This window comes from Coccomyxa subellipsoidea, assembly GCF_000258705.1.
Source record: "Coccomyxa subellipsoidea C-169, whole genome shotgun sequence".
NCBI lineage: Eukaryota > Viridiplantae > Chlorophyta > Trebouxiophyceae > Coccomyxaceae > Coccomyxa > Coccomyxa subellipsoidea.
In genome coordinates this window covers 2462061-2481663 of record NW_005178041.1, presented here as the reverse complement: position 1 = coordinate 2481663, position 19603 = coordinate 2462061, and the positions used below count along the sequence as shown (strand labels likewise).

General features: G+C 52.6%; 4 protein-coding genes across 4 annotated transcripts; 1 reads left to right on the top strand and 3 right to left on the bottom strand.

Annotated features, from left to right (window-relative positions):
- Window positions 1-151: 151 nt before the first annotated feature.
- On the top strand, window positions 152-3717 carry COCSUDRAFT_52441 (sugar nucleotide epimerase). The gene is made up of 8 exons (XM_005651225.1): window positions 152-405; window positions 661-772; window positions 918-1017; window positions 1106-1208; window positions 1292-1459; window positions 1753-1899; window positions 2135-2338; window positions 2619-3717. Exons 1-8 carry the CDS (start codon window positions 202-204, stop codon window positions 2793-2795), a joined length of 1215 nt encoding a protein of 404 aa, XP_005651282.1. The 5' UTR covers window positions 152-201; the 3' UTR covers window positions 2796-3717.
- A 77-nt stretch (window positions 3718-3794) lies between these two features.
- On the bottom strand, window positions 3795-6232 carry COCSUDRAFT_27204 (small rab-related GTPase). Its single transcript, XM_005651224.1, has 8 exons — window positions 6005-6232; window positions 5851-5885; window positions 5584-5723; window positions 5406-5488; window positions 5062-5164; window positions 4856-4957; window positions 4635-4703; window positions 3795-4416 (listed from the first exon to the last, which is right to left on the bottom strand). The coding sequence occupies exons 1-8, from the start codon at window positions 6013-6015 to the stop codon at window positions 4318-4320; spliced, it is 642 nt and encodes a 213-aa protein (XP_005651281.1). The 5' UTR covers window positions 6016-6232; the 3' UTR covers window positions 3795-4317.
- Window positions 6233-6948: 716 nt separating this feature from the next.
- COCSUDRAFT_12193 (P-loop containing nucleoside triphosphate hydrolase protein) lies at window positions 6949-11017 on the bottom strand (the record flags this gene model as incomplete). Its single annotated transcript, XM_005651223.1, has 8 exons — window positions 6949-7134; window positions 7481-7735; window positions 8278-8484; window positions 8876-9187; window positions 9499-9653; window positions 9894-10026; window positions 10257-10484; window positions 10763-11017. 8 exons carry the CDS (start codon window positions 11015-11017, stop codon window positions 6949-6951), a joined length of 1731 nt encoding a protein of 576 aa, XP_005651280.1.
- Window positions 11018-13257: 2240 nt separating this feature from the next.
- COCSUDRAFT_59252 (kinase-like protein) lies at window positions 13258-16378 on the bottom strand (the record flags this gene model as incomplete). The annotated part of the gene is made up of 11 exons (XM_005651222.1): window positions 13258-13470; window positions 13772-13908; window positions 14049-14115; window positions 14220-14369; window positions 14566-14796; window positions 14905-15038; window positions 15180-15323; window positions 15516-15705; window positions 15820-15891; window positions 16042-16205; window positions 16333-16378. 11 exons carry the CDS (start codon window positions 16376-16378, stop codon window positions 13258-13260), a joined length of 1548 nt encoding a protein of 515 aa, XP_005651279.1.
- Between the last annotated feature and the right edge of the window lie 3225 nt (window positions 16379-19603).

Genomic DNA, 19603 nt, shown 5'->3' with positions numbered 1-19603 from the left:
TTCCTCCAAACCCGACCGCTGGGTGACGAACAAGGCGCGTCACAGGGAAATTCAAGGGTCATCAGTCATCGGTCACCTTCCCGGGGGGTTATGAAACGATCACATAGCATTCCGTCGCAAACGCAGGCCAACGAAACAAAGATTTAGGCATCTATCCTGCGGTTGATCACTTAAACCAGCTGAAAGCATAAGGTTGCAGCGATGGCCACCAACACACTCAACTCTGAGTACTATGAGTCCAGCAAGCTCGCCAAGTTCCCATTTGAGCCGTACTGGCCCGAGCAGAAGCTCAAGATTTGCGTGACAGGCGCTGGCGGGTTCATCGCATCCCACCTGGCAAAGCGTCTGAAGTCCGAAGGACACTACCTGGTCTGTGCAGACTGGAAGCGCAACAGCTTCATGCCGGTGCGCAGACCCGTTCCTAGAAAAGTATATAAAACTGAGCGTCATCTCCGTGTCTTTGTGGAGCTTACGCGCTGCCTTCGCCTGCTGGTTCTGCTGTGTGACTGACGCTTCAATTGTCTTGCACTGCTATTTCATTGAGGGATCGTCGGCCCTTTGGTTTGGAAGTCAGCCAACGGGTGATGTGCTCTTCACGAGACACAAACCTCAACAGAGTAGCTAGATCGCGAACCCAACCGATCTGGCTCGCTTGCGCAGGAGGAGGCGTTTTGCGATGAGTTCCACCTGGTGGATCTCCGCGTCTACGACAACTGCAAGAAGGTTGTGAAAGGCTGCGACCACGTCTTCAACCTTGCAGCTGACATGGGAGGTGGGTCTGTGTGTTGCCCTTAACCGAAGTGCGCATGGATAAACCCATTTTGATCTTTCATTTACTCATTTTATGCATTTGTTTGTGGTTGGGTTCCATTTTTTTCTGGTGTCTAGTTGCTGAATTGGCTCTGGTGGCTGGCCAGGTATGGGCTTCATCCAGTCCAACCACTCCGTCATCATGTACAACAACACCATGATCAGCTTCAACATGATGGAGGTGGCTCGCATTGAGGGCATCAAGAGGTGTGCTGCTCTTTCATTTGCAAGAAGCTGCTGACTGGAGCCTGTGCAATCGTGTTCAGCCTAGTAAAACGCCTTTCCGCGCATGCAGGTTCTTCTATGCCTCCAGCGCCTGCATCTACCCCGAGAACAGGCAGCTGGAGACAGAGATCGAAGGCGGTGGCCTGAAGGAGGACACTGCCTGGCCTGCACAGGTGCGATGACGACCTCCGTACGGTTGCGCTCAAACCTTACTTTTGGCAGGAGGCAACGCTGACATGTGGATTATTTCTTGCAGCCTCAAGACGCTTACGGTCTGGAGAAGCTTGCATCGGAGGAGCTCGCCATGCACTACGACAAGGACTTCGGCATCGAGTGCAGAATCGCCCGCTTCCACAACATCTACGGACCTTATGGCACCTGGAAGGGAGGCCGCGAGAAGGCCCCGGCTGCTTTCTGCAGAAAGGTGCGATTTTACTTATTTACGGTGTGGAGACATTGCACTGATAATGTCCCATAGGTATTCGGTGGCCACTCTCTGGTGGTTACCTCAGGAGAGCCATCACTTTGTGTGAGACAGAGGCGCTGCTCCACGTTCCCTGATCATCAGGCTCTTTATTCAGATTTCTGCAGTGAGGAGTGAAAGCATCCTCTGTCTGGCTAGCCCCTGGCAGCACCCCTCCTGGTCATATTCGTAGAATACTTGAAGCTGGAAGCTCTGATGTGCTGTGCGCTGACACTTCTGCTTGCTGCGCGCAGGTGCTGACCTCCCCGAAGGACATTGAGATGTGGGGCGACGGCCTCCAGACGCGCAGCTTCACCTTCATCGATGACTGCGTGGAGGGTATCCTGCGCATCACCAAGTCCGACTACAAGGAGCCCCTCAACCTGGGCAGCTCCGAGATGGTGCGCCCCACCTTGAACCTGGGAATTTGCATGAGAAGATGCAGATTGCAGACATATGTGCTATATGTGCTGCAGCTTATTGTGCCGTGTGATATGTGCTGACCGGCTGTGTGGCTGTTCAGCGCCAAGAGTACAGCAGGTGGCGTGTTAAGAATGTTAGATTTGACAGCTGGCGTGCCTGGGGACAGATTGAAATTCCGAGTGGTGTGATTCAGGGATGAGGTGTGTGGTGCAGGTGAGCATGAACGAGATGATGGAGACGATCAAGGGCTTTGAGGCGAAGGATCTGCCGATCCGCCACATCCCGGGCCCCGAGGGTGTGCGCGGCCGCAACAGCGACAACGCCCTCATCCTGGAGAAGATCGGCTGGGAGCCCACCATCAAGCTGGCAGACGGCCTCCGCGTCACCTACACCTGGATCAAGTCCCAGCTCGAGGAGGTCTGCCCTTTCTGCCTATCTGCTCAGTCCTTGTGCATAGCACCCACTTGCCCAACTGCGAGATCTAGCAGCTGATCATATAGGAAACCGTGCAGGCTGCCCTTCATTACCTGACTCCCTTTCCTGTGGGCATCTGCTCTACCTGCACGGTCTTCAGGGCTGCATGTCTGCTTGTCTAGAGACCGGGACACTTGTCTTGCCAATGTCATCGTGGTCCAGGTATGGCTCACGTGTTCTTGGTGGATGGTTGCTGACTGCTTTCTCTGCTTGCGCTGCGCAGGAGGCGGGCACAGATGCGTCGGTGTACGCCTCGTCCACCATCGTGCAGACCAGCGCCCCCAAGGAGCTCGGCACCTTGAGGCAGGCCGACGGCGACGAGGGCTTTGCCAGCAAGGCAGCCGCCAAGGTGGCCAAGCTTGCCAACGGCGTTGCCAACGGCCTGAAGACCTCTGCTTAAGTCTCCAGCTGCCCTGCTTCGCATGACTCCGGTCCTTGACAATGACGACATCAAATGCAGGCTGCATATGCTTTGTGCAGCGACGGCCGTTCCCCGGGCGCATTTTTGGCAAAGCGCTGTGGCACGAACGCCCCACAGCCGGGGCTGAATGCTGTGGCAGCCAGGCCACTTTGACAATGACAGCACTGCTACATTCTGTAGATTGGATTTCCAAAAATTGGCTGCTGGCGATTGATTCTGGTGTATTCGACCTCTGGGTCAGGAGTGTCCGGAGAGCAGCTCCATGAGCTTGCCGGGCACTTCCCCACAGAAATTTGACCACGTGGTTTAGTCTGGTCACAGGGTGCAGAGTTGACAGAAGGTGGCGGAATTGCTGCTGCCATCTGAACCTGTTCGTAGCCTTCTGCGCCGTTAACTCCGAAACGATCTTGGCTTCATCGCTTGTTGCTTCAGTGCTGTGAATCAAGCAGTAATCTATTGCATATTAGAAAGTTAAACAGCCGACGACAGCTGCATCTGCTATATGATTCCAGCAGACGCGGTGTCGCCGAGCCAACTGGAAACAATCCTTGTATGAGGTAGAGGGATTTGGTCCAGCTGTGAAGATATTAGTCTTGAGAGGTTTTGTTGTCTACTGCCGTTTTTGTTGCCTCCCAAGACGGGTGGAAGTTTTTATAGGATTCTGGACATGTTTAACGTGATGTGTCAGGATGCTCTTATAAGCTCTAATTAGCTTTGCATGCATGCAAAAATGAGGATTGCGACAGGGAATGCTGCAGAGACCTTTTAATTGAGCGTGACATAATTACTGCTAATTCAGCATGTTTGCCTTTTTGACATGCGCTCGTATTCAGTTCATAAGGCGTAGCCTTGCCGCAAGGCTAGTGCAGTGCTAGGTGTAATGGAATTGTATTATTGCATTCATTGCGGCTTTGACTTGGGGTCATGGCCCCAACATCTGCACTGCATGAGCTTTGATTGATGTTGCACACATGCCCAAACAAACCATCATTAAGCCAAGTTTTAACTTCTCCTCCCACATGACTTTTGTGCCTGCTTCTTCATCTTGCCCGTTTAATATCACTGGTAGCATATGGCATGTCTCTTGTTATTCCTGCACAGCATGCTAACAAAGCACATCTCAGACGACCACGTTCACCAGAAATAAAACCATAGAACAAGAGCACTGCTTGAGCCTTTCCTTCCAATCATACAGGGTGCCATGCTCTGAGATTTCTCTTCGATCTTAGTGATCAAGGTCATCCAGCCTACCCCATGCCTCATCCCAGCTAGCTCTGGATCATTGCTGATGTGATGTAATGTACAGATTGATTGATGCTTCCTTGCTTCAAGCTTCCTTGCTTCAAGGAAGTTCCTGTATGGGGTCCCTTCCTTTTGCTGCTCTGCCTGTCGCCAGGAATTTGAGCTGTCGCTGACAAGCACCTGTGCACCATTCTACTTGGCAATTTCATGTGCTTTGCGGCAGAAGGGGCAAGCGCCGCAGAGGGAGCAGGGACTGCATTCAGCAGCAGGAGCTGCTCTTTGCAGGGGCCGGGTCTCCGGGGCGCACTGTGCCGCCAGCGCTACCGCCAGCGCCATAGCCCACCTTGATGCCATAAGACTGCACACCCAACCACCACGAGCTTCAGTCCCATATACGGTACTGCCCTTCCTCCCTTCTTTCGGCGCTCGCACTGCCTTGCATGTCTTGCATTCTACCTTGCTTCCTTATATATATTCAAACTTCAGGCAGGTGCAGGAAGTTCCCCACAGGGGCATTTAGGAGCGCTCTTCTGATGTCTAATGAGGCAACCCGGCACATGCAGCAGGGGCCCTCACCTCGTTGGAGACATCGAAGACGCCCTGCTCTATCTTCTCATAGATTTTGCGTGCTGTGTTGATGAAAGCCTGGGGTCAACACCAGACTTGATTCATTTATAATCCTCATTACATACTGCTCCTGGCATAAGAAAGGTGTGTCTGCATCTTAATTTGCCTGACAAGTGTTGTGAGGGAGGTGCCAACAATCATGGCGGTAATATGAGAGAGAAAGCACTGACCTCTTCAACATTGTGTGCAGTCTTGGCAGATGTCTCCAGGAATACAAGCCCGTGCTCCTTGGCAAATTGCTCACCCTCCTCTGTGGTGACAGCGCGCCGGTGCTGCAGTAATGACCACACAATTTTTCAGTCCCCCTGATGAGTCTGAACAGCACATTGCATGGCAGTGAATGGCTAAAAATCAGAGTGGGCAAGCAGCAGCGTACAGTGAGGTCGCTCTTGTTGCCGATGAGCATGATGGTCATGTTGGGGTTGGCATGCTGCCGAGCATCCTCCAACCAGCTGGCCAGGTGGTTGAATGTCTCCCGCCTGTCATGCAAAAAGCAGGGCACAAAGACATTTACAATGTCATGCCATATGAAAAGAATTCATGCAATGTTGAGAGGACCCCTTGTGTTCGGGCTGCTGATGACCAGTTCCTGGGTTGATTCCTCACAAGTTTTCAGGCCTGTTCCAGAGTGATTTCAGCAATTCCATGCATGCATACAGCACAATCCCTAGGCTTCCCTGGCGCTGGGGTGACCCATTGTAAGCTGGCATGAGGGCCCACCTGGTGATGTCATACACCAGCAGTGCACCAGCAGCTCCCCTATAGTAGGACCGTGTGATGGATCGGAATGACTCTTGACCAGCCTGTGATCACCAGGAGTTTTGTTTGAGTTTGCTCGGAAGGAAAATTTGCCAATCCACTGACAGTATATATTGTATTGTGTTCATGCAGGCCTTACCGTGTCCCAGATTTGCAGCTTGATCTGCTTCCCATCAATGTTGATCATTCGTGCCCCAAACTCCACGCCAATGGTGAGGTCGTGCACTGGCTGGAAGCGCTTGTCTGTGAACTGCAGCAGGAGGCATGACTTTCCCACTCCTGCAGGTGATCAGAGTGAGCATTTGTCGCAGAAAATCTCCATACCAAGGTCTTTTGGTTCTTGACAACCCAGTAGCGTTGGCCACTACCCAACAAGATCGGAACCTGACCAAAACAAAGGTCGTACCTGTATCGCCAATTATAATGTACTTGAAGAGATATCTGCAGTCCAAAACACTCAATTTTTAGATGAAAGCTGAAAGATCCATAAAAGTATGAAGTGATTTCATATTGAAGCAACGCTAAGAACATAATACAACTGGAGGGAGCGAGAAACTCACGCGTAAGACATATCGTTTGCACCGCAGTCACTCCTCTACCTCGATGCGAAATAACTTGCGAGACCTATGAGGCGATTTCAAGACCAGAGGAGCGTTGAACAGAATTGCGTGTGTGTATTTCTTACTGCAACTCTCTCTGGGTTGGACTCAATTCATGCCTTGCTTTTGTGAGAACAGATGCGAACTTCAGCTTAGAAAGCGTGTGGAGTCAGACCCTTTACATAGAAAGACAGCACGTTCAGCTGGGTGCCAACTGCCCAGACCAATGCTGACCTGCCGAGGAATGAGGTGATGAGGTATTTCAGCCTGAAGCGTTCAGATTGCCCAGACAAGGGCAGCATGCCGGTGAGGCTTTTGCTGCAGTGAGGCTGAGCAGAAGAATTGCAGCTGCACTTGCATTGCACCCGGGACAATGTGAACTTCGTCTACAGTAGGTCCAACAGACAATCTTATTTGAGAGAAGAGCATGGGTTGAATGCATGTGCATAAATCATGTGATAAATCATGCATGCCATGGTCAAGGCATCATGTGGTCAGTGCTGGCCAGGCAGGGTGCCGCAGTGGCTGCAGGTAGCCCGCAAGGTCAGGACGGTGGTACTAATGCTTCATCAGACAGGCCTCATTGACCGTGCTTGTCATTGCGTAACTGCCCTGCATGGTATCATGCATGATGCAATCGCCAGCCAGAACACAGCTTGCAATGGCCACTGGCAGTGGGGTACGTCTCAACATCCAGATTCATGATGTGATCACTCAAATTTTACAGAGCCCTTCATCACGATGCTCTGCGCACTCACACTCATATATTGACACACTCCCCTCACTTTGCTACAATCCTACAGGCACTCAGCATTCTCAGATGCTGCACTGCACAGCTGCAAAGCCCCACAACCATGCAGACAGCAACAGGACTGCAGCGCTGACAAGTCGAATGTGAGATCGAATCAAGTCTCCCCGCCGAAGCCGCCAGAGCCGAAGTAGTCCTTGGTGTTGCGCTGCTGCTCGCGGTTCTGCGACCTGAGCTTGGGGCAGTCTCCAATCCTGTGCCCCAGCCCGCCGCAGTAGGTGCAGCCTCGAGTGCCACTCGCTTTCTCCAGCTCCCTCAGCTCCTCCAGCGGATCCTCCAGCACCTGCACACCAACCCACCAGCGCGGTGATGCTCCAGGCCACAGATGACATCATTTGAATGAGCCCAAAGCGATACAGTCACACATGATATACTTTATATTGTCAATTGTCACACCAAAGTGCTCAATGCCACACCAAATCCCAATGGCAACTGGTACCATAAGATGTGATGCCTGCGTAGGGCTCCCACACATTTGCCTGGCAGAACAAGGCAGCCAAACGGATGCAGGTGAACAATGAAGCATGCACCAGGATGGCCAGCATGCAACAATGGGGGCTAGGAGTACCCCCACATACACCCTACATTACAATCGATGAGGAGGAAAGAAGGGAAGTCTAGGGACTTACTGTGAGCACAGGGGGGATGCGCTGCTTGGCCTCCTGCAGAAGGTGCTTGAGGTCCAGCAGGATGGACTCGGACTGGTTCTTGTTGATGAAGGATGTGGCGATGCCAGTCTTGCCGCAGCGCCCCGTGCGCCCGATGCGATGCACGTAGTTCTCGATCTCGTCCGGCATGTCGTAATTGATCACGTGCTGGATGTCTGGGAAGTCCAGCCCCTTGCTCGCCACATCCGTTGCAACCAGCACGTCCTTTTTGCCTGCCTGCACGTGCACATTGCATGCCATTTCAGGATGGCTGCATACAGAGCAACTTCACGCTCGGGAGACTGCCACAGCTTGCAAATGCTCTTCCAGGTGCTCAAGCTAAAAATTATCAGCACCAGCATGCTGAAGAGGGCGTCCTCCATCAACTTTGCTCCCTCCCAATTGCTGCACACAGTGGCTCTCAAAGCCAATACTGCCGCTGAATACTGCCGCTGATGTCCCACAAGGCTAAACTGAGAGATCTGGTGAGGTATATAGGCATTCTCTGGCGTCCATTTACTGACGTCGCAGATGCTCATCCCAGTGCAGCGACAGGTATGTCAGGCAACAGACCCCAAACACTGCGAAAGCATGCATGCAGTGCATCCCCACCCATTGCTCCCGTGGCCGTCCTAGGCCAAAGTAACACTGGCGAATCGGCGGGGCTGGAGGCAGTACGTTGAACTCGTAGATCCATGCAGTGCACTTCAACCCACTGCTGCCGCTGCTGTTCCAAACCAAGGTGACACTGACAGAATCGGCTGGGCTGGAGGCAGTACCTTGAATTCGTCGATGGCGGCCTCCCGCTCCTCCTGGTCCTTGCCGCCATGCACTGCGACTGCCTCGACACCCTTGACCAGCAGGTACTCGTGAATGTCGTCCACGTCAGCCGTCTTCTCGGCAAACACCAGCACAGGCGGCGCCGTCTTCTGCAGGCACTCCAGCAGGTACACCAGCTTGGCCTCCTGCTTCACGTATTCCACCTCCTGTCACAGCGCAACATACGGTTGCTCGGCAAGCACATCCTGGGCGGACATTCCAGCAATAGCTCAGCATGCGTGGTCACCCACGTCACCCATGCTCATTCAGCAGCTTCAATGTACTTCCCAGCAATCAGTCAGTGAATGGCATGGCATCATGACTTCCGACCCTTGCCTCACCACTATCTGGCCTGGCAAACTGGGGGCAACATCTTGTAGACTTAAAAAGGCAACCCCTGTGGCTTTAGAAGTCAGTGCCAAAGGTGCGGTCAAACTGGCTCGGCAGCCCCTGCCGAATCAGGGGATCAGACTTCCCGATTTCAACTTTCTGCCACCTCTTTTATACATGACTGCGAGTCTTCGGGAGTGTTCAAGGACGCGTCATAGCGGGTCACACCTGGATGACGTCGAGGTTGGCGGCACCGGCGCGGCCGACGTTGACGGTGACGGGATCGACGAGGGCTGACTCGGCGAAGGCCTTGATCTTCATGGGCATGGTGGCGGAGAACATGAGCGTCTGGCGCTGCGCCTTGAAGTAGGACAGCACCTCGCGGATGTCCTCCTCGAATCCCATGTCCACCATGCGGTCCGCCTCGTCCAGGCACAGGAATTTGCACACGTCCAGGTTCATGCGCTTCTTGTGCAGCAGGTCCTTCAGCCGCCCCGGCGTCGCCACTATCACATGCACCCCCCGCCGCAGCGCGTCCGTCTGCGCAGCGTTCCCTGCCATTCAGATGACTGCTAATATGCAGGAAGCCGACAGGGCCAACCACTGACCAGGGGACTCTTGAAGCAGTCGGAATGGAGTCCCCTGCGCTGACTGCTGCACTCTGGTTGAGCAGAGGCAATTGAGGTCAATTAGGGGGCAATTTCACGTACGTGCTCATACGAGCCGGCAAAGCGCGACACATCTGTGTAAGTGCCTCCCATGTCGAAGCCGATCAGTGCACTGCAGAGTCTAATGAGGTGGGGAAAACTTGGAGAAGCTGAGATGGCAGAGGATCGGGGTGAGATGCCAACCTGCGTCCTCATGTCGATGCCGCCCATGACCAGCAGCGAGCGCAGCTCGGGCAGGCCGTCCTCCTTCATGGCGGTTATGTAACCCTGGATGACTTCGTGCGTCTGCCGCGCCAGCTCCCGTGAGGGACACACTATCATGCCCACCGGCCCCTCCCCTGCAGCGCGTGAAAAATGTCACAAGCGCTAGCATGACCTCACACAATACACAACACCTTTCATTGAGGCACATGTGCAGAGGCAAGAAGGCATTGACTCTATCTCAAGCCAGCCCCTTCTTGTTCATATGCTGAAATTGCACCAAGGCCATCAGTGTGTGTTGCAGTTACTTGCATATTTTGTATCAGGAACCTGGTTGCATACTCAATGCAGCGCAGACACCAAGCACGGACCCTTACCTCCTTCAAGAGGCATGCGGACCTCTTCCTGCAGGGATAGCATGAGCAGCGGCAGAGCGAACACCAGAGTCTTCCCACTGCCAGTGAATGCCACGCCGATCATGTCGCGCCCAGCCAAGATCACTGGCAAGCCCTGTACACACAATGTCACATCATGGAGTTGGATATTCTGTACTAATTGCGTCAGCTGATAAGGAGTCCTCAAACCCTGTGGAAACACTCATTGCAGGCAGAGTGCTTATAGGTTGCTGGAATCAGGAGCAGGCTACATAGAATGGCTGCTATCAAGTAGACCATTTGGGAAGGTAGATTGCAGACTGCCACCAAGGGTGACAGAGAGCCTTGCAAGGCCTGGCAGCACACCTGCATCTGGATGGGCGTGGGCCGAGAGATGTTCTTGCTGGCCAACTGGCGGAGCACTGGAGCAGGGAACTTCATGTCCTTGAAGTCCAGGATGGGCGGCAGCAAGTTTTCTCCCTCCACAATGATGTGGAAACGGTCCCTCAGATCCTGGGCCTGGTCCTCCGACAGCTGCCGCACCTTCAAGGGTGGCTTCCACCCAGTTTTGAGGTTGCGCGTGTATGATATGCCCTGCAAGAGACAGGAAAGATCAGCACCAAATGCGACCAATGAGTCTTTGGCAGTGGCACACAGAACAGACTGTGGCGGCTCCAGACACCACACAGCAAGCTTCAAGCAATTGCTGCTCACAATACAGACACATACGGCCGCCGTTTACCGGGGCTTCGGACGCACAGGCGGTTTGGAAAAGATGGTTGCCACAACCCCTCCGCCACAAAGAAAGGCTGCAATAAGGATACAGATGTGAGGATCTGTGTGGGATGACAGGCTGGTGGACCACTCCTCACCTGAGCGTTCTCCATGACGGACTTGAGCGCCTTGCGGCTGGTGATGTTGCGCATGATTTCTTGCTCCTCTCTGAGCATCTTCTCTGCCTCCGTCTCTGCGGGCTTTTCCTTGCGTGCCTTGGCAGCTGCTGCCAGCAGACTCTCCTTTGCCTGCACCACTGGCCCTGGTGCTGCTCCATTTGCGCTGTGGCCTGACACTGGCACTGCAGGAGTGCTGTCTGGGTTTGGCAAAGGCAATTGTGCACCCCCCTGCATGACCAAAAAAATGCTCGATCCACCAATACAGACATTACTTCGAGATTCCGTCAAGCTAAAGAGTCCATAATATGTGCTCTAGCGGAGAAAAGATGACCTTTGTCAGTCTTGCACGTCGTCCATCCTCTTCCAACTGACGACGCTTCTTCAAGGGAACGTACTCCTCGTAACTGCACAAAACAAGCAACTATGAGCAGGCTGACATTGCTTCCCTAGTTTTGTATTCGCTTTAATTGAATGGAAAGCCTCCAGTGGCCTTGGCTCGTTCTGTGTGAAAACTACGTGTGCAGATAGAGCTTGTTCAATCATCAAAATATTCGTGTACACTTACTCGTCATCTATTTCTGCAACATCCAGCTCTCCGTCATCGGCATCCCCATCACGCCGATACCGTTTCACTTGATCACTCTGCCGTTCTTCCATGAGATAGAGGCAACACTGCACCTAGCTCCACCTGGAGGTCTATGAAGGATAAGAGAATATTATTTTCTTGCAATCAACAGCCTCAGAATCGGTTGTGAGAGCACCGATCTAAGGAGACCTCAAAGGTCAGTGCTCAATAGGATTACATAATATCAAGGTGCACGTGGTCTTGAAGCAGCCACGTGCCATTTTGAGATGCATAATAGTAAATAATAATCTTTATGAGTGGCGAACCCAGAGCCCAGAGGGCCATAGGGCATACACAGGTCCGTCTGCAGCCGGAACCCGGGGTCGATATGCACAGGCTTGCAGCCTTGTCAACTCGCAAATGCACCCTCAGGGCTTGCACCCTTGCATGCCCAGGGCCTGCAGGAGAAACAAGTGATACCAGCGAGTCATTTCTACTGGGAAATACTGGAGCAGGGGCGGTAGGAGGATTCAACAATATCAGAAGAAGCTTATTCATGCAGTAGTGAATTTGCTGCCTCATGCTGAAACATGCGGCATACTATGGCATACTAGGTCTCCGGGAGTCACGGAGGGTCATTGAGCTTCAGAGATCTACATGCGGCATGATGCGGCAGTGATGTGCCTGAGGCCTGCTCTCAGGGGATTGCGCACGTGCAAATTTGCGAGCGATACTTGCGCTGCCATCACTGCTCTAGATCTAGATTCTAGACACAATGTTAATTAGCAGATGTCAGCTGGTACTGAAAGCCTACAGGGGTCATCTTCCGGAATCACATTACACTTTGATGGCACACATGCACACCATCGCGATCTGGTGGCCTGTGTCCAGATCAAGAGCTGCATGGGATACTGCGGCCTCTCAGAAGTCCAGCCTCCCTATGGAGCCCTCTATCGAGCACTGAGTGCTCCGAGCAGAGTGTGCACCACCAAATTCAAGTTGAATTTGCATTCGGATGTCACATCTAATAATTATAATTGTCATTGTAAAAGCAGTCGCACACTGAAGCTTCCATAGGAGAAGGTCTTCACTCATTTGATGCCTGCTGATTGAATGACTCAGAAACTGAGGCATCCGCATTAACGCTGCAATAAAGGAAAAGAAGTCTCTAGAACACAGAGTGTCAATATGTGGTGGTCGGTGGAACTTCACAAGAAGCCCAGAGAGGATATGGCGGATGCCAGTGCCCACAACATCCGCTTATGAAGACATGAGAAGACACGGGCACCCAACTTGAGCACAAGCCTTCCAGGAAAAATTCAACACCAATGCCACAAATGAAGAAAGAACAGGCACTGCATTGCATGATGTCTATCACAATACACAATTCATCTGTATGATCAGACTCCGAAAAGAATCCTGCACTGCCGTGACTGCGAGAATCAAATGCTTCAGGTGATGGCATGCCTCTCAAGAAAGTCCTACAATCAGAAGGATCCGACACCATCCACTTGCAGGAACCCACCCAACGCCTCGCCTGGAGATCAGATTGCCCAGGTCGACCCGTGCTATCCGCGCACTACAACTTCCATACACACAACGCTGAGTCGCAGATGCTAGGCCGGGAACACAGATGGCAAGCACCCTGTTCGCAGCATATGACCACGACTAGATAGATATTGACGGCACCTCATGATCTGCCGAAAGTCAGGTCCCTCTTAAGAAAATTGGCTGCTAAAAATACACTTTCCACCGCCTGTGACATCCAATCCAAGAACGACCCTCCAGAGTAATAACTGTCCAGCACAGCGGACACGCGCATCTCTCACACCGTAGAGCGGTGCATGCAGCGAGCTAGCATAAATGTGGGTCCCTCTAGAGCGTGGCTAGGGGCTCAGGGCGACGCCTGCTAACTGGCGGCTGCTCCATTGGACTGACTGAGAGAAAAAAGCCGCTGGCGCTCCTGCGCATACATCTCCCGTAGGCGCTGCAGGATGGCTGCAAAGGTCGGCCGCTCGTCGGGGCTGTCGTGCCAGCAGTCCTCGATCAAGGCCTCATATGCCTTGGGCATGCCGTCCTTATTCAGCGGCGGCTTCTGCCCCGAAAATACCTGGTACATGATCTGCACCGCCACATGCACCAGATCAAACACCTCCCAGCTCCCAGCGACCAGTCAAAGCGTCAGCGAGGTACCGCATTCCCATTGAGATCAAACAACCTCCCATCAACCAGTCAGAGAGTGGGAGAGGTACTCCACTCCCATGGACCAGGCAGAAAGGTGCTCCCAGACCAGGGGAAAGGTACTGCTCAACTTTGGCCGGATAAAAAGGTACAGGCCAATCGAGGTTTGCCGCACTGTCAAGACACATGCTGGTGACCAGACAATGACTGTAAGTAGAAATGGTGCTGGGTGGGCTGTGTACCTGCTGCTGCGCGAGACCCTCAAACAGCCGCTTGCACGTGAACAGCTCCACCATGATCATGGCAAAGCTGTACACATCTGCAGCCCTCGTCATCTTGCCCTTCTGCAGCAGCTCTGGAGCCATGTAGGCTGCAGTCCCTGTAATGAAGGCAGGCACTCATTTAAACAGAACTTATGTTTGTGAAAACACAAATGCAATTCTTGCACAATCGACTCCCGGAAGTGAGGCAAAGATGGGACAGGAAGCGCCAAGCTTTCAGCAGAGTCATGGAGCGCACCATAGGTGAAGGTAGACACATGAGTGGCATCGCTCTCCAAGACGCGCGACAGGCCAAAGTCCGCCATCTGCACAACAGCGTGCAAGCATTCAGAAGATGGTCAGAGCAGGCTGCATCCAAAATGCTTCAGCACTTCTTTCTCGATATGACAGGCATTGTCAGGCGAGCCACCTTGCACACAAAACCGCGCGGATCGTATGCGGTGGGCGCAGTGGTCTTTAGGAGCACATTGGCACCCTTCACATCCCCATGCAACACCCCAAGGGAGTGCAGGTAGTCCATGCCGCTCGCTATGTCCATCAGGCACAAGTATATGGACGCCTGCAGAGCAAAGAACACTCTTCATCGCTGATAAGCTGCCCTGGGATGCAGAAGAATAACAAACTGTTGAGGCGCATGGAACATGGCATGCCCAAAAGGAGCTCAAGCTGGCACGTTGATGGCACTTTGAATGAAGAGACTGTGGTTTCTTTTCATGTACACAAAGGTCATCTGCTTCTTTGGGCAAGCAGCTCACAAAATCGTTCTTGAAGCGCGACTCTCTGGCAGCAGCCTCCAAGTTGCCCTGGTCACAGTACTCTAGAAGCATCCATGTCTCCAGCAGCTGGTCAGCCAGCACCCGCTCGCCATCCGCACTGTTGATTGTCAGGACCACAGCCGGAGAGCTGCTGCCTGAGCCAGACGGGCGGTTGGCTAGGCCTACGCTGTTGTGCACCGCCTCTGTCTGGTTCTGTGTGACGGTGTGCACCTGCACTCCAGACGGTAGTGTTGGTACTGAGTGATGAGGGCAGAGGGAAGGGACTTGCTGCAGCACTTACAGATGAAAAAGGAGACTCGACGCGCTCCATGTGCTGACCTTGTAGGTCATGACCACATTGGGATGCTGGATGTTGGAGCAGAGCACCGACTCGCGCAGGGCGTCAAAGTTGTTGCCCACGTGCTTGTCATGGTTGATGACTTTGACAGCCACGGTTCCAGCTCTCCACCGCCCTGCAGGCACCATCAATATCGTTCATACTCATGAGATCTTGGGACTGCATTCCCGAGCATGAGCAATCCGTGCAGACTTGTTGAGATGACTTTGCTTGCAAAAGCAGGTGTGCACAGATGACATGGCAAAGCAGCCCCTACCTTTGTACACGCGTCCAAAGGACCCCCGGCCTATGAGGGGCCCCAGCTCCAGCGCCTCCAGCCCCACCTCAGAGCGATGCCGCAGCAGGTCCTGGATTCCCAGCAGCGCGCTCTCCTTCCCTGCACTCCGCGTCCCGGGAGTCCCTGACACCAAGCAAGAGAAACGTCAGACCACGATTGATTGCGCATGCAAGTGAACCCTTGCTTAACGTGTCCTCATCAGCCTCCACCAATGCACCCTGCCAAGTTCTGCACATGGCAGTATTTGAATCGTAGGTTTGGCAGATCAGGGCTGGAAAAAGTGGATCAATTTGAGTGGCTGGTGAGCAGCCTTACCTGTGCCCGGTGTTCCCCTAGACGCCAGCCTATCCACTCCTTCCCTGCTGCCTGAGCCGCTGGCGCTGTTGGGGGCTGACAGGTCCAGCTCCTGCGTGCTGGGCGTGTCATCCTTCTTGTCCGCCTGCTCAGATATGAGCTCCGCACTCTCCAGGGAGCCCACCGTGCCTCTCTGCCTGCCAGATGACCCCTGCAATAAAGACACCTTCACTGATCAAACAATTTAATTTGAAAATCCCAGGTACCATTCGGAAGATACAGCGTGTCTGATTCCGTCAGCAGGCATATATCACGCAGAGCTCACCGTGCCATTCTGGAGGCTTGAGCCCCCATTGAGGCAGCCATTCCCTGCACTGTCAAGATCGCGGTGCTTCCCCTGCTCCCAACACATGCTATTCAGCACTCTGATCTGGAACCGAAACTGCCACACGTATGCATGCAGGTGTGCAGTATAGTTACTCATCTTGCACACATTTGAAAGGGATGTCAGAGCAGGACCCGTGCCATGCCGACAGCAGGGACTCACCTGAGCTGCCTGCAGCTTCTTCCTTCTGCGGCTCATGATCAGGTACGTCCCAAGAGCCAGCAGCGCCGCGGCCACAACCAGAGCGATGATCAGGCCCATCCACCACTTGAACCTAGAGCTCCCCGCCGATGCAGCACCCGGTGCACCACCCACAGGGAGGGGATCTGCACAGGCGCATGTGGGATGTCAGATGATGCAGTGCGCACAAGCCAACTTTCCAGGCCTGGTGCTGTGCTACATGTTAAGATTGAGAATATCATCCTGGGTCTGAGAGATTCCCAGAGTCCTTACTTCCATTAGCATCCAGTCCAGTGTCGTTCTCGTTTGCAGCTGTCATCATGAGGTTCGATTCGCCGTATAGGGATCTCAACTGCACCACGAGCTCCACAGATTAGAAAGGACAATCCCCGAAGCCAAATTATAGTGATGCAAAGAAAGGAGGTAATGAGCAGGTCACAGCAACACAAAAAAAATAAGCTTTTGAAGTCCACAGCGGCTCTAAATCTGTCTTACCCCCAGGGGAATTGGCGCATAGCGATATTTACGAAGCAAGTCCTGGAATCCGGGGGTGAGCATGTTGAATGTCAAGTCCCTCAGAAGTCGTCCCTCTGGAAACCCTGCAGGCAGAAGGAAGATTACACGTATCAGCCAGACGCTACTGGCACAGCTCAATGCGGATGCAGGTACATCAAGGAATGTGGAGCACAGAAGGGAAGTGACTGTAAACACACCCATGTACTTGGCGTTCTGGCTGACAACGATGAACTCCAGGCCTGACAATGGATAGGCATGCGGATCCACTGCAGCACAAAATGCACACTTGTTCAAAAGAGTTCTGAAGATAATTGCGTTGCCTATGGATTGATGCACAAAGTCCCAGACAATAAGGAGATATAATTATGCCAAGTGTGCATTCATGGGAGACCTCACTCAGATAAAGTCAAGCACGTCAGACTTACATGAGTTTCCCAAGACAACCTTGACCCAGTCAGGGCTGAGAGTAGTAGTTGGGAACTGCATCTCCGATGATGCATCCCTAAAATTGGCTTGGCTTGGCAAAATCCATGAGCCAGCCTTGTTCAGAATAGTTGCGTACGGAGTTTGCTGATTCTCTGCAAGGACGTATTGGACCATCCTGCACCAGGGACAACAAATCAGGCCAGGTCACATTGCACAACCCACAGCTTACAGATTGTGATGTACCTGCAGGCACCCAAATATTTGCAAGTAGGGATTAACTTAAGCAGATACAGTACTGCCAAGGCATGGCTGCACTTACCCAGCTGCGTATTCAGTGGCATTTAGATAGTCCAGGACCTCCTGCACTCCCTTCACCCGATGGACACATGGGGGCCAGTTGACTGCTTTAGCGACCCCTAAAGCCCAGCCAACTTGCGCCGCGTCCAGAAAGGAAGTAAGAAGCCAAGTGGCAGTGGCTCGATCACCACGGGCGACCTGCTTAATGGGCATTGGAGGCATTCTGCAAGCACCAGAACACCCATTTGAGGTCCAACTAATCGCATTATGAGGATGGACCTACTGTTAGTTGTTGCACTGCTACTTTACAGGCCAGCTGGCTCCTCAGCACAAGCATGCACAGCAGTTTGGCGGCAGTGCAGCGGCTCACGTCAAGTTTGGGTTCAATGCCACAATAGCCGGGTCATCCCATCTTGTGATGTTGCACTGCCACATGCCAGCAAGAGTCAAGGCATCCAAGTGCAAATCACCGTTTGCAATACCTGCCATGTCAAACACGCCGGCATGTCATTCAAGGTGTCACAACAAACTTTTGATAGGTGCACAATCTGTTCATCAATGAGCATTCACTGCCCGCTGAAACTCGGCTGGTCCAAGAGTGGAAGAGTCACCAGGTATCGTATGAGCTGCTCCCAGTGCATTCACGGCAAAAGGTACCTGCATGACTGGCCTGCAACAGCAGATATTTGGGCTCAGCTCTATGACCAGCTAACACGAAACTCTTGACAGATGACAAGGTCAGAGAGAGACACATGGAAGTTCTATGGCCAGCCGCACCTGTTGCAAGCCTTATATTGGGCATACGTGAGGGCCATATCAGATACCACATAATCGTATGTTTTTGCAACAAAATTCTCCTGACCTGCACACAATTTTCACCTGCTCAGCCTTATGTCATTTGCAGGAAAGAAGTCTTCCACCAAACACCCCTCTTCCACCAAACATCCTGCTGGCCTCCGAGGAACATCATAAGTTATGCAAACAGTTATTTGAACAGCACAGCCTTGATCAAGATCTGCTCACCTTGAGTATCTCCAACGGCATCATACACATATATAATTGGAATTTCAGATGCAGCCGTCAAATTTTTCAAGTAGGCCCTGGTCACTCCGGAGGCAGACAACGATCCACTCCCTTTGACCATTTGAATGGCGTCTGCACACAAATGGTCACCAAGCCAGTTCAGGATAGCCCTGACGTATGGAGTGATGTAGGTGAAGCAGATATCAAACTTACCATCCAACTGCCGCCTCCCATGTGCCCGTGTAGCTTCAGCGTCTGACAGAAGGCTTAGTGTGATCAGAGAGCAGTAGCAAAGGAGCCAATTTCTCCTTGCTGTGCACCATGGTTGCATAATGGACGTGCCTGCATCAATCAGGAAGATTAGGAGAAGGGCTGCAGGCACAAATACTCACTCAGCAGGAAACAAAAGGTCGTGTGTTTTACGTGCCACGGATACACTATTCTCCACATGTCGTCCTCACTCTTCAACAAATGTTCTCACCAGGTTAGTCAGGCACCATTCCTCCACGCCAAAAGATATTCAGCGCGTTCCTCCAGATTAGAGGAATCAGAGCTTAGTCAACCTTTCCATGTCTGCTTTTCCTTGGCCGTCAAAATCAGCACGTGGATGGCTTCAGTAATTCTGTCTTCTTCACTCCACGAGCCCTGCGCACATTTTACTGCATGTGTTGGCTGCACAGGGGAAGTGTAACCAAAGCAGCCAAATGAACAAGACGTGGCTCGGCACCATAGAAGATGACCTTCACCAGCATAGTCTGGCAAATCAATTCCTATAATTGATGTGTCTAATCGCTCACCTCTACCCGCAACCTGCAAAGTCTTCCTTGTCTCCAGCCCCACAACCCCGGAAAACGACTAGCCCCTGCTCCTTCAAGGCTGTGGACTGGGGCTTAAGCCACTCGTAACAGCAGGTGATGCCCTAAAAGTTAAGATCCCCGGAAAAAATGAGTGGCATGAATGCCTGCCCCACCTATCGTAAGCTCAATTATGTTCACTTCCAAACAACCTAAAAAAGGTGCCTCGCGCGATCGTGTCTCTGATATGACACGCTTTTCTCTGCAACAAAGCCGTAAGAAAAGACCTGCAACAGAGGCTTACTAGGAAAAGGTGTATTCTTTTTGGGCCTGCACGGGCACACATGTGACATGTGATTCTGGCCTGCCATGTGATGGGGTTAATTGGGAAGGTGCCATGAGGAGCGTCTGTGGCAGAAATGAATAATCAAGCAGTGGATTGGTGATTTCTCACCTCCTCTGTTTATCCTGCACAGTGATGCATGCAT

Bases quoted from the DNA above. Each gene is read 5' to 3' on its own strand.
- COCSUDRAFT_27204 (XM_005651224.1), bottom strand. The intron at 4,958-5,061 runs GTACGCTGCTGC...TCATTACTGCAG, and splicing joins GCAACAAGAGCGACCTCACT to CACCGGCGCGCTGTCACCAC. The intron at 4,704-4,855 runs GTCAGTGCTTTC...TGTTGACCCCAG, and splicing joins CTGCACACAATGTTGAAGAG to GCTTTCATCAACACAGCACG.
- COCSUDRAFT_52441 (XM_005651225.1), top strand. From the start codon at position 202: ATGGCCACCAACACACTCAACTCTGAGTACTATGAGTCCAGCAAGCTC. The intron at 1,460-1,752 runs GTGCGATTTTAC...TGCTGCGCGCAG, and splicing joins CGGCTGCTTTCTGCAGAAAG to GTGCTGACCTCCCCGAAGGA. The intron at 2,339-2,618 runs GTCTGCCCTTTC...TGCGCTGCGCAG, and splicing joins TCAAGTCCCAGCTCGAGGAG to GAGGCGGGCACAGATGCGTC.